Consider the following 14,554-nt stretch of genomic DNA (forward strand, 5'->3'; position numbering starts at 1 on the left):
AAAAGATCCCAAAATTGTCACAAAAAAAACCATAAAATCACCAGAAAAGACATGAAATATCCACAAGAAGATTCAAAATCACCACAGAACCGGCTGATATTACCACAAAGAAAGACAGAATTACTTTAAAAAGATGCCAAACCACCACAAGAAAGGTTCAACATGACCAGAAAGAAATCCAGTCGACAGAAGATGGTTCAAACAACTACAGAGGAACAGAAAGTCGCCATCAAAGGGGCCAAAATGACATCAAATCACCAAAAAAAGGACTCCAGAACCTTTAGCACCAGTTCTACGTCCATCCAGGCGTCTCCGTCTGAACACTGGACCTGGTTCTGTTTCTCCAAACGTGCCTTGTGTTAGTAAAACGGTCCCTCTATTGTCCAGAACTGGTTCTGACCAACCAGCACCAACACATGAGCCTGGACCCAGAATGCACTTTGTGAAGTTTCCTCTGGTGGACGATCAGAAGACTTTTATTTTGAAACATCCTGAACTCGTCGTTTAGCCTGAACAGCGTCAGAACTTCAGTCTGAAGTTTAGCTCAAAGAAAAAACAGTTTAATGAACAATCAGGAGATTCAGATTTAACTTGTTTTCGTTGAATAAAAGATGAAAAAAATGTAAGAAAATACGAAAAAAAAACACCTAAATATAAACGTAAGATAACCGTTACATGTGTAGTTTTAGATCTGCTGCTGATCCAAACAGGTGTTTTGTGCTCTTTAAAGTTTGACGAATCTAATTTGTAGGTGAGTCAATAATAAAAGCTGATTGATTCGTGTCACATATTGAGATTAAAGCCAATAAAATGTCAGAAAATGGTGAAAAAATGACCTGAAACCAGTTTATGTTTAAAGAAAACCAATAAAAAGAAGCAAAACTTGAGGTCAGAGGAGCTGGAATCAGAGAATAATTCACTGGATTTCTGATGTAAAAATAAAAACCTGATTTCATCTTTTATTTACTCCTTAATTAGAACAAATTCAAACCGTTGCTGTTGTGTTTAAGCAGCTGTTTGAACCCAAAGCGACGATTCTTTTCTCTGAAACCTCGTTTATAAAGATGAAAACAGAGAAAAGCAGCAAATCTTCTCGTCTGAGGAGCTGAAACCTGATAATAATGTTGATTAGTTTTCTGCCTGATCATGCAGCTCAGCTCCTCCTCCTCCTCGTCACCACTAATTGGTTTTCCTAACGAGCTCATATCTCCACCCAGACGTCGACTCTGTGCATGTTTGATTTCTTCTGTATGCGGCTTTGTTTTGTCTTTACTTTTAAAAGAAATAAAGAACCGAGCAGCGGTTATTTAATAAGTTATGTCCCCGTGGCGGTGATGGAAGCTCTGCTGTTGTTCCTCCTCCATTAATCTGTGCTTCACCGCCAAACGTTGTCCAGAAAGACCAGAAGAAGAAAACCAGACGTCGTAGCTTCCTGCTCGTCCTGCTGGGAGACGAGACGAAGACAAGACAAAAAATCAGCACACTTTTTGGAAATGTAATTTTTTTAAACTGCTCGTGTCAAAGTGAAGATGTTTTGTAAAGATGATAGAACAATTATAACGATTTACACAACGCATGAGCGTGTCGCTTCTTTCCATCGCATGTGTTCGCTTTGTCCAGCCGGAGCCCCGACGTGTCCAGCGTTCAGTAAATCACACATCATGGAGCCTTTATGATGGAAAAGTCTGTCCAGAATGACTCGGACGTCGACTAACATCACAAAAACTGGTTCAAAAATGACTCTAACTTTGTTTAATGGGACAAAAACTTGTCAAATATGCCTTAAAATGTGTCCTACATGACGAAAACGACTCACATTTAGTCTGAAATGACTCAGAATTTGTCCAAAATGACAAAAAACTTGACTCAGTTTGTTCATAATTTGATTAATGGGGGAAAAAAATGTGTTCAAAATGTATTTACTGTGACAAAAATGGCTCATTTTTTTGTCAGAAATTACTAAAAATGTGTGAAATGTGACAAAAAAAATGTTTGAAATGGATCAAAGTTTGTCTAATATGATGAAAATCTGTCAAAAATTACTTCAAATTCGACTAATGTCACAAAAACTGGTCTCTGATTTGTTTAATGTGACAAAAACTTGTAGAAAATCATTTACAGTTTGTCTAAAGTGGCTCAAAATGTGTCCAATGTGACGATAACTTGTCAAATCTGCCTTAAAATGTGAAAACTTGACTCAGTTTGTTCAACGTGTCGGAAAAATCGCCCCATATTAAAAAAAACATTCTTAATGTGACATTTTTTTAATGACTTAAATATTGTCCAATATGACTCATAACTCATACAAAAAGGTGTTCAACATGTTTAATGAGACCAAAACTTCCAGAGAATGTGTCAGATTTAGTCTAAAACGACTCAAAATCGATCTACTCTGAGAAAACGGCTCATTTTGTCAAAAACTACTAAAAATGTGTGAAATGACAAAACGTTGACCACAATGACTCATATTTTGTCTGAAGTGACTCAAAATTAATCCAACAAGACAAAAACGTGACTCAGTTTGTTTAATGTGCCCCATATGACTCATAATTTGATTAATGTGGAAAAATACGTGACAAAAATAACTCAGAACTTATAAAATCAGAACGTATTTATTGTGACCAAAACTTGTTTAAAATGACTCAAAATGTCCGTATTTTATGCTGATATTTGATTAATTCTCTCAGTGGAGCCACATTTTACTGATGAAACATTCAAACATCTTCAGAAAGTTGAAAATGTGAAGAATTTTTCTGTTTTTCTGGTTTCTTGCTCTGATTAACGGTTTTATTTTGGTAAATTTTTAACGCTTTAAAACTAATTTATTCCGTTCAGTCCCTGTGAACTCCTCGGGTTTCTCCCGTGGTCCTTCTGGGGGTCTCGACCCTCATGTTGGAAACCAGACGACCTTGTGTTTTTTTAAAATAATCCACACAGACTCGGTTTTCCTTTAATCGTCTTTTATTGTGGAGTCGTTGATCCGTCAGTTCACAGCAGAAGTTTGAACACAGGAAGGATGTCAAACAGGAAGTTTCCCTTTTTTAGCTTCTGGGCGACAAACCGGACCGACGGACTTCGGTTCTGCCGTCGGACTCGACTAAACGCCGGAGCCGCCGACGGGGGAATGTCTCTTCAGCTTTTATTCTGAAACGGTGGCTTCTACCCATTTGCTGCTTTTCAAATTAAGAGCGCAGCAGCAACAAAGAAATGAAACAAAACAGTCACTAGAAAACAGAAATAATATATTTATATATAAAACTACAAAAATAAAGACGAGCCAGCGGGCGGATTAACGTCGGTTTGAAGCTGAAACATTGCTGCTGTGGCTGATTTTAGTGCTTCTGGAAGCTTCCGGAAGCTTCTTGGCCGCGCTCAAATGTGTCCAGAAGAGAAACGTCTTTTTTCTTTCATTGCATTTTGATTTTAAAGATGTTTTTCTACCCAAATTTCTTTCAGAATTTAGAGATTAAAGCCTTTTTAATCATGATTCAGATTAATTTTGATGCCGGTTCTTCTCTTAAAGACTCATTTTATCGGTTTCTTGTCCAGAAGTGGATTTTAGAGTCAAAAGAAAATCGTCCAAAACGTTAAAAACAATGAATCTTGGTTCCATTTTCCACCAGATAGAGCTTCAATTCATTTATTGTGACAACTTCATTTATGTTTTTACAGTATTTACAAGTCAACGAAAGAGAAGAATCAAATTTAAACCCCAAATAAAGACGTTTAATGTGATGCCAGGTTGACTTTCCTCCTTTAAGACCTTCTTCTGGAGACGTCAGAGCTTCTCTAATATTCTGTGTATTGACGTTATTTTAAGATACTAGAAGAAAGAAAAACATCTCAAAGCCTATAAAATCGATTAGACAGCAGATTCCACACCAACGAACAGTAAAATGTTTTCTCCGGGTCAGAACCGAACCCGGCGGCGCTTCAGTGACTTCAGGCACTTTGGACACAGTTCAAAAACCAGAAACAACAAAATAATAATAAATCAAGAAAACGACATCAAGAGGACGCCCCGAACCCGACCCAGGAGCCCCGCGGCCACCAGGGGGCGCCACCGCCTCAGTAGATGGGAGGGTTGTGCAGCTCCTGGTACTTGGGCGGCGCTGGAGAGAAGACGGCCGGGACCGAGAGCAGGATGGTGGGTCTGTTGGGGTAGCGGAGCTGGTGGATCATGACGGAGGACAGAACCATGCCCAGAACCTGCAGGAGACACAGCGGGTCAGTTACAGCTCGACTGGTGACGGGATAAAGAGCTAAACGTAGACCTCTTCGATTTATTTATATTATAAACGTAGTTCTGCTCCATGTTAAATAATCCTGAAAGTAAAATTTATTTGGTTAAATTCAAAACGAAAGCTTTGGATTCGTTTGTTTTGTGTATTTTTGTTTAAAAAAATAATTTAAAAAAATTTTTTAATTTGCATTTTTCTGGTAAATTTGTTCATTTTTTCGTTAAGATCGACGTCTTTTTATTTATTTTTAGCATCAAACAAATAAAGCAAAACAGCTAAATTGTGTATTTAACAATATTAAAGCGCCACTCAACAGGAAGCGGCGCCATAATGTTGTTAAATACACAAATATGCCAGAAAAAAAAAAACATGAATTAAATTTTTTTTTTTAAACAACAAATTTACACAAAAAACCAACAAATCCAAAGTTGTCTTTTTGATTTTGGCTTCAGCTTAAACAAATATGAAAAAATATATTTATAAATATATAACAAACTAATGTTAAATATGTAGGCCAGTGTATATAACAATAATAATAATAATATTGGAGGGTCTTAATAACTAGTCATGAATTTATATCATACATATGGTTCATTTATATAATTCAAACTATTGAGTCTTTATGTTAACAATTAATCAAGTAAATTTATTAACTATAAATATGTAGTTGTACCCAAATGTTAAATTCACAGTAAATAATATTTTAGAGTCTTAATATCCACATTAGTTTGTTTATTAATAATTATTTATGGGTACTTGCATTCAGTAAATGTCGCAGCGTTTTAACCTTAAATCTAATAATTACTCGACGGGGGTTTTAACATAATTTTTAAATTAGTTGGTAAATTTACATAAATAATACTGCAGGTAATTAAATATGGAAATTTGCTCGATCAGTTTGTAGAATAAATAAAACTGTCGGGTTTTAATATTGAAACTCGTTCTGTTGTCTTTAATCAGTTTTATTAAATAAACTCGACAGATTGTTTTTGTGCTTTTTAATTCCATCAGTGGGGTTCAGATGGTAAAGTAGCCATAACGACTCTAAACGGTCCTTAAATTCAATTACGTTAATCTAATAAGACTTTGTGTTCCTCCGACGCCCCCTGGAGGACGCTCCTGTAACTGCACCACTTACATGTTCAGTGGATGCATTTGGTTGTTGCACGAATTAATATAAAGAAATAAAACTCTTTATGCTGTTTAACTCCTTCCTTGAATAGATGAATGAATGAATGAATGAATGAATGAATGAATGAATACTCACAGCCAGGATGGCCAGCGTGAAGACAACGCCCAGCAGGATGTCGGTGATCAGTATGACGTAGTGCATGAGGATGGAGAAGCAGGTCTGCAGACGGACGACAACACAGTTAGTTTATTGAATCAGCTCTGTTTGGATTCTGGTTTCTAGAGATCAATCTGGCTTACTGACCTTGGCGTAGATGGTCTTTCCTGACAGCATGAAGGCCTGGAAGAAGAAAAAACAAAACGTTAAAGACGTGAAGGTAACCAGAGCAGACCGAGCCGATCGGTTGGGTCGGTACTCACTCTGTAGTTGATGGTCTGGCACTCGTCCATCTCCGTCTCCGGGTTGCACATACACGAGTCGGGGATCTCGTTCCCCCAGTCCTTGTAGCTGAACAGGCCGCAGCAGTGCATCTAAAACCACAGAAGAAGAAGAAGTCGACGGTTATTGATCGTCACACAAAAACGACGTCCAATCGATGGACATGAAAACAACTCGACGGCTCCAGTTTCAGGGATGATGCACGTCTGTCTCCCGGCAGTTTAAAAGTTTAAAAACCCGGATCTGTTTTAACATCATCGTCCTTCCAGGTATTCAGTACGGTTTTGTTAATGCGTATTATATTGTCCTATTAGCAATATTCACTTAGATGTGCTGTACAAATGTATAATGAGTAATTATTAAACCTGACGATCATTAAACATGAATCAGATTTATTGCAGGTTCACACAATACGAGGACTTTGTTCTGGTGCAACAATAAATGTAGAGTAAAAATATAAAACTAGCTAAAAAATAAGAATAAAAATAAATGATAGTGCAAAGCAGAAGCAAAAAAAATATTGTGAAGAATTAAAGTTAAATTTAAATAAGAACCAGAAAGTGTCGTATTATCAGAATAAACCTGCATAAGCAGCAAAAACATCCAATTAAAATCCATTAAAATGGAAATGTACACACTACATGTGATTTTCTCATTAGTTGAAGAGTTTTGAGTCGGTTTCTGCTAAAAATGATAAAAACATGTTTTAATTAACATCACGGTTCACGTCAGGATCAAGAAACTATATTTAAAACGCCTCATAAAGCTTTTAAACACCTCGATCTACGCCGGAAACGTGACAAAAAATCAACTTCATAAACCCCCAAAAACAAACAAAGGAGGACTCGTTGTTGGGATCTTCATCGGTTCACTGATGCAAACATCCTCCAGCTGCGTCAGGAAACTTCATCAACCCACATCAGGTTCTCGTCCAAACCTCAACTGTCGGTTCACAAATTAAAGCACAGCTGCAGAATCTGCTTCAGTCTGACTGCACGACTTTATGGAAACTAACTCTGCAAATAAAACCCGACACACTTATCAGTACGCATGTCGAACACGTCAACAAAAACTATGAACTGAAGCATCGCTACAGTTTTGGTCTTTGATCGTTAAACGGACGCTAATTAAATACAGTCGTGACTTTTGTTTGACATCCGACACGTTTCCATTATGAACACAACCTGCTCGCCGCCGGAGGATTTACATGCTGCAAATTTCTGTTTTTTTAATGAGACCAATGAGGAAGTCGGTGGTTTCACCTTAAGGGACCGTTTCCACCTGCACAACCCGACCCGAGGCTTCACACGGCGGTCTGCTTTCACACCCCGACGGTCTGACGTAGTTTATATGGAGAGAGTTTTAATCGCTCTGATTTCACAACATGAACGAGGTCGTCTCACTTCGGTAAGTCGGGTTTTTTTTAACAATGTGACACAACAAACAGTGATTGTGCAAAACTGTGAAACTCAACACAACAGTAGGAATCTCACTAGTGTCTCTTCCTCTTTTTTAGTTCCGCCTTTTGCTTTATGAGCTCGTCGTTCACCTTCAAACGGTGTCAATGCAGAAGTGAAAGAACAAGAGAGTTTAGTCAGAAACAGGAAGTGATTCACGACGCAAAGTGACCTTTAAACACAATGAAATCTGTTGCATGACAATAAAATCCTCATGACAGTGAATTTGAATCTACGCCCGATGATGAATGGTTTGTCACGGCGCCAGCCAATCAGAGGCCAGAGCCACACCCGGCCGCCCCGTGAGAGGTTCTGGGAATGAAACCGGTCCGTCGACTAAAGCTTGTGACCTGGAAAGTCAACCGGTAACTGCAGAGAGCAACAACAACACATTTATGAACTAACTCAAGTTAAACTGAACCAGCAACTAAAAAGCTGAAACTTGATCCAGAAGGTTCCAACCTTCATGTCTAAAGCAGCAGATCTGTGCATTAATCCTGCGGTTCTAACCCAATATTACATACCGCAGGTAAACTTACATCATATTGTGGATTCTTCAACGAGGTAATTTCACATCAGTCCCAACCTTCAGTAGCATAATTATCCAGGTACACTTACATATATAATAATGTCACAGAGTCTTAACCGTAACATTTATTTAGTTCTACAAATGTACCTAATATTCTGTATTCCTAATCTTAGTTCATATTGCAGAGTCTTAACCTTAATAGTTGAATGACTAAAGTCAATTTGTATAATAAACATATTAGGGTTTGAACCGGATTTAATGTAGTTATGTAAATTTACACAATATGGTGGATTCTTAACCTTTATTTAAATTTACAAACAATATTGTTCAGTCTGAACCCCAATTCATAAATCAATTAATTTGTCTGAAAAATACAGTAAAATCTGAACCATAACATTTAATTCAGTTATACACATTTATATATTATTGTAGATTCTTACTTTTACCATTTAAATTATTCTGGTGAATTTACATAAATACTGTTGTCGGGTCTAAACCTTTAATTAGCCAAGAAAATTTACATTAAAAAAAAAAAGCAAAAGTAAAGTCTTAATCGTATATGTAAATGAACAGGGGATTTTGTGCAGTTATACTTGTCGGGTCTAAACCTGAATATTTAACTTATTTATGTAAATATCATACAGAGCACATATTATAGATCCCTAACCTTCCTGTTTAAAGGAAATATGCATCATTATTTACAGCAGTCTGGTCGATTTACGTCGTCTCATGTTTGTACATTTTTTGTCCAAAAAGTTTAAAATTTGAATTTAAAGTCAAAACTACAACGTGAACTTTTACCTCGACAACAGATTTACAGGAACAGCAGCGTGTTGCTTAATACGACCTGGCGGGGGCGCTAGAGCCTCGTCGCGACTTGTGGAGATTTTTGTTCGGCCGGTGTGTACGAGTTCTTGCTCGGCCATCTTTGTGGGGACCGATGGTAGTTTTCGGGACACTTGGGCAAAGTGGGGACGTTTCCTCACGAACCCACAGAGGTTGTTTGAACGTTTGGATTAGGTTTTAGGGTTCAGGTTTGATAGTGTACGAGTTGTACGAGCTGATACATCACCACCACTTAGCCTCGCTTCAGAGTTTCCCCAGTGGTCACTCGTGGTATTGCAACAAGGTAAATCATTATTTATTTTTTTTCCATGCTCACGGCGACAATCACATGCATCTTATTTACAAGACACTCAAACACAACTTAAAGTACAGGATGTAGAACAAGACAGGAGCTCATCTCACCGTCATCTGCAGGGACTCGGCCATGTTCTTCACGTCCTCGGAAGCTTCGTCCAGAGGAACAAACTCACGGAACTTTGACTCCAAAATGCCCTCGATCTGCAAACACAAACGATATCGGTGTGGTTTTAATTAGCTGTGTGACAAACAAAGTGTTAAAGTTCAGATCAGCTGACGTGTAAACAAACATGTTTTAGGACAACAGAAGAACATATGGACTTCATTACTAGCACTACTTTTGGGTATTTGAGCAAAACAAACAGAAATAAAATCACGACTGTTGAATCATTGAAATTACAAATTAACACATTTTTTAAAACATGTAATATACATTAGAATTTTCAAAAACTGTAAATAAACAAAAGACGTGCGACCAAGAGAAGCCTCACTACAACAGTAAAGTGTTGGTTTTTAACCGTTTTTATTTTGACATAACTTCAGATCAGTTAGAAATGTGACGAAACTAAACTTAATGTCTGTTAAACACGACTTGATGAACTTTTTGTTACATTTTTGTCATTTACACACGATACAGATTAAATAGTTGTTTACGTTTTTACTGTATTTTATTTGTTTTTAATCTAATACATAAAAAGTTAAACAGCAGAAGTCGTAAAGTGACTCTGATGATGTCATTTAGTGCATTTACATGAACCAGAGACACAGATGAGCTTCTGAATCATGTCAGCAGAGTTACTCGTTCTGCTGCTTCTCCTTAACAGACAGTTGAGTTTTAGGTTTTTATTTTGTCTTTAGGGGAACCACCAGTCTTTACTTGCAGCTATAACTGTTTGATTTTCACTTTCACGTCGCCCACAAGTTGTTTTCACAGAACAGCAGCACTAGAACCACCCTGAGCTAACAAAGGGAGCGTTTGCTTTGCCTCCTGAGCAAACAACCTGCAGCGTTTCCCCTCAAATCTGCTAAATCGCTTCTCTGCTGTCGAGTTCTTACCTGAGGACGGGCCATGGCGGTTGAGATTCCGATCCGGAGCATCAGCAGGGTTCCGATGACCATGCAGACCAGGAACTGAAAAGAGGTGCACAAAAAAACAAACAAACGTTAATCTGAGGCGACGGGGAGTTTCCACCAGTTCTAACTCTGATCATGATTTCACACCGACAGAAAACCCGAGATGTCGTCAGACGACACTCCAGAAAAGCTTCTCTTCTCAGAACACAACTATCAGATCTTTCAGAACGTAAACTCACCAAATTATCAGATTCACACTTTTTTTTTTTTTTTTTTTAAAACACTATTTGTATTTTCCAACCGATTGACCTGGTTTTCTGCAGTTCAAGCGTCTTTACAACAAAGTTCTGCAGCTTGGTGCCAGAAATGCAGCGTTAAGAGAGTTTAAAAGTGCAAAGAACAGCAAAACTGTGAATTAAACAGATGAAACGTGACGAAGACGCCTTTTGTTGTGAAGCTTGTTCACAAAGGAAATGAGCCTCTAAAAAAAAATTACAAAAACCACAAAACAAGCAAAACATTCACCATTTCATAAATAAAATTGACTTTATGAAAAGATAACGCTGAATATGCAAATATTCACATTCAAATCAGTGATTTATTCAGGATAAATGTATTTCCACCTATTTTCTGAAACAAAATTGTGGGAAAACAGAACTTTTGCTCAGTTTATGAACTAGTTTACAACATAAACTGCATCTATTCTATTCTAGAAGTGGATCTGGTCCCAGAAAACCCTGTGATTTACAGCCACAGCAGCTAATTGTCCCGATAAAGCTTCCAGGAATTAACCGCCTGTTTTAGTGCCTGAAGGGAAAACCAGTGCAGAACAAGAACAAACACGTTGTAGAGACGTTCTCTTCACGTTCCCTGTTAGGTTTTGTAGCTTTGGCAGCTCCATTTGAAGACGTTCGGTGTTCACTCACCACGATCAGCGACACTTTGCTCTCCTTGTGCGCCCCGTAGGCGCCCAGGATGGCGATCATCATGGTGATGGCGCCGACCACATAGAGCGCGATGAGGCCGGTGGTCCGACCCTCCAGCTGCAGCAGGAAGCACCAGACAAGTTAGCGCTCACTCGCGTCACGGCCACAATCTCATTAATTAGTCAAGTTGATTAATGAACTCACGTTTTCGCGTCCGCCCGTATTGGTGAGGACCTGAGACAGCAGCGCCAGAGCGATGATGACTCCGCCCACAATCTGCAACGAGACAAACAAACAACAGATTTAATAAACAAAAACAAACAACAGGTTTGATAAAAACAAACCAGAGTCAGCTAAAGGGGCGACTTCATGCAAAACTACACTGTAAAAAACAAGAAAAAGAAAACAGGAAGTGAAAATCTGATGTAAAGAACACAGGAGAAAACAGGAGAACACCGGGATGCACAAAAACTGTGACAATAACAGCAAATATCTGTAAAAGAATGAGATTTTAGTTCATTTTTAGCCAGTTGTGTAATTAAAGAAAGAAACTTAGAAAAAAAGAAAAAGTGAAAATCTAAAGTAAAGAACATGTTAAACCAGTGGAACAGTGTAATGACAATAATTTAAAAAACTGTGGAAATAACAGCAAATATCTGTAAAATTGTGTTACGTTTTTAGCTGATTTTAAACAGCAAAACTGTCATTTTACAGCCAGTTGTGTAAAAAAAATAAAATAAAAACAAAACATTTTTAACATACGGTTTGTGATGTTGACATTTTTTACAGTAAAACTATTATCATTAGTAGTAATTAGCCTTTTTAAAGTTTAACATCTAAATGAATCTTTCTGTGATTTTACTGATTGTCTGTAATCTACCAAAACAAAAAATCTGTAAAATTATAGTTTAAATTTTTTTAAATCAATTTTTCAATTCTTACATTTGTAGAACAATATTTTTCATTGATTTAAATAAAAGTGCAGTTTTTACATCCAAACATCGTAAAAAACAATAAATTTATATTTTTACAAAAACAAAAAAAAGATTTTTGATATCAACCAAATTCATAGTTTTGACTTGTTTAGATAGTAAAATGCATGTTTTCTATAATTCCACTAAATATTTTCCGTTTTTAACATAATTTACTATTTTCCAGTCGTCCATTTACATAATTCGTCTTTCAAATAACATCAGATATGTAAAATCATGTTTCTATGGCAAATTTAATGCAGCAAAAGTGAATCATTTTACCGTCAAATGTTGGAAAAGAAGGAATTTATTATTAGTATTACTTCGTTTTTTGGTGTTTTTCCTGTATTTTTCCAAACTATTATGTGTCATTTAACAGCACAAGAGAACACCGACCTGTGAAGAAATGCAGTTATTTACAGCTTTGGTCTGTTAACATGTAAATTCATTTATTTTCTGTGATTTCAGTTTTTTTTCTATAATTTTGCAAAACCGGAAAATTCCGTAAAATAGAAGTGAATAGTTTTTAAAATGTATAAAAAAAACATTGTTCTTTTTTCAGTAATTTGATCATTGCAGTCGTTTCTGCAGCATTTCCTGTTTTTGTTGTAAATTACAGGAAGTTGTTTTTTTTTTTTTCAAAATCAGAAATCCTCCTGTTCCAGCTCCTCGCTAGAAACCTGCTGCTCCTGCGTCTCGTTAAATTAAACGTTGGGATGTTTTTAAGCAGCCGAACACTTTCACAAAATGGCCGCCTGCTCCTCTGATGGCGTCTGAACGGATTAAAGCTCGACGCCGTTTCACTTTTGACCCAGTTACGAGTGAAAACCGGCTCCGGTCGATGAAGTCCTGCAGTTCTGACTTTCAAACTGCAGAAAAGCTAAACTCAGAACACCAGAAAGGTTTGTTTAGTTTGTGGGGAATTGAAGTTTTGCAACCTGGAACTGGGTCGGCGTGTCCTGAACCCTGAACCGGGTCACGTCAGTCCACCTCAGACTGAACTGTTTGACTCAGAGGATCAGTTTTAAAGCAGCCATTTGACCTTTTAGAAGTTTTAAACCCAACAGGAGTGTCTCCTGGAGCTGCTCAGACCAGAACTCTGCTGGTTCTGTTTGTCAGTGTTACATCACGGGGCAGCAAATGGCCGCCGGCGGCTCCGGTGGCGCAACGCAGCAGAAGGCCGGAAGCCTGTGAGCCAATTAGAGGCCGATTAGACTCCACCTTTGATCGAGTTACGTCTCCAGAGCCGCTCGGTCGATGCAGCGCTTCAAACCGCAAAAACCTGAACCTCCTGAAACCAGAACAGCTGGTTCTGTTTCTGCAGGAAGTGAAAGTTTTGAAAGCTGAGCCGGATCCCAGCTGCCCGGTGACCTCCAACACGGAGGCAAACACTCGTACCAGCAGGTCCAGATCAGCCCAGCCGCTTTCATCCCGGTCCGACTGAAAACAGAACCGCTGGGCTGGACCGGGTCGGACAGCTGCTGCTGGTTAGACCTGATGACTGGCTGGCTTCAGCTGGGTCCAACACCTACATGACCCCATTTAACTCGGTCTTTCCTGCTTGTTTACATAATTCTCAGGTTGTTTGTTTTGACATTTGAATCATTTGCGTGACTTTTTATTTCTTCCTCATTTAATCTGATTCAACCATAAAAACTCACAACAGCTTCTCAAAACCCTCTAACTTCACCCTGAACATTTGAAAACTATTTAAAACCCAGAAGAAGCTCATTTAAGGTGGAAAAAGTTGCGCAGAAGCTAAAAACCAGCAGCAAAGACACGAAAAAAGCGAATAAACGACATGAAAACCAAATAAAAGCTCAGAGAACTTCAACATCTGCACTTTTCCTTTATTATCTATGAGAAACAGCCGCTGACTAACGCCGCCCACCTGCACTGCGCACTTTATATTCACGCTCATTGGAGGAGAAATAAACAAACATTTAAAAAAACAAATAAAAACAACTCACCGCGAAGAAGATGTTGAAGATGGTGAAGACGCGCTTCAGGCAGGTGTTGATCTGCGTCATGTTTGCGCCTGAAAACAACCAGAAAATTAAAAAAAGTCAAACGAACCAAGTCCGAGTCGCTCCGAGGTGAACTGAGGCGACGGCGGCGGGCGGCTGGTTTTAACGGACGGGACGGGCCGGCGGGGCGGAGCTTCCCGGAAAGGTCCCATAAGGAGCGTTCCGGCGGGGTGAGGGGGGGTGAGAGGGGGTGAGAGGGGAGGATGAGGGGAGGAGAGGGGGGAGGAGGGATTCCGGGAACGCGAGTGGAAAATTTCTCTCGCTCGGAGCGAAGAGAAGCAGCTCGAGAGGCCGCCCAGGGAGGAGGGGAGGCCGGACACGTCTGGACATGAAGCCCGACGAGCAGGACCCGGAAGTGACGACAGGGAGCGGTCCAGCTGGTGTACTCTGATTACTGCAGTACGCTGCTCTGCGGAGGTTTACGTCTACTGCAAAGTTAAAGTAGTTTGTCTGCTTTGTCCTACTTCTACTCCGACATACTTCAAAGGTATGCTGAAAAAAAGAGTTTTATATTTAAAGACGCAGTAATTTAATGTCCATGTACTGCGAATTTAAAGTACTTCTACTCCCAAAATATTTAAAAGTTAAACCAAAAGAAGTATTATAAAAACAAAAC

The 14,554-nt window shown here is 38.7% G+C and overlaps 1 protein-coding gene across 1 annotated transcript; it reads right to left on the minus strand.

Annotated features, from left to right (window-relative positions):
• Positions 1 to 2,943: 2,943 nt before the first annotated feature.
• On the minus strand, positions 2,944 to 14,033 carry LOC103368615 (tetraspanin-8). Its single transcript, XM_008297029.1, has 9 exons — positions 13,882 to 14,033; positions 11,145 to 11,216; positions 10,941 to 11,057; positions 9,997 to 10,071; positions 9,046 to 9,141; positions 5,793 to 5,903; positions 5,677 to 5,712; positions 5,509 to 5,592; positions 2,944 to 4,209 (listed from the first exon to the last, which is right to left on the minus strand). Exons 1-9 carry the CDS (start codon positions 13,939 to 13,941, stop codon positions 4,069 to 4,071), a joined length of 792 nt encoding a protein of 263 aa, XP_008295251.1. The 5' UTR covers positions 13,942 to 14,033; the 3' UTR covers positions 2,944 to 4,068.
• Between the last annotated feature and the right edge of the window lie 521 nt (positions 14,034 to 14,554).

The sequence above is a fragment of the Stegastes partitus genome, unplaced genomic scaffold (assembly GCF_000690725.1).
Source record: "Stegastes partitus isolate 25-593 unplaced genomic scaffold, Stegastes_partitus-1.0.2 Scaffold1179, whole genome shotgun sequence".
NCBI classification, from domain to species: Eukaryota; Metazoa; Chordata; class Actinopteri; family Pomacentridae; genus Stegastes; species Stegastes partitus.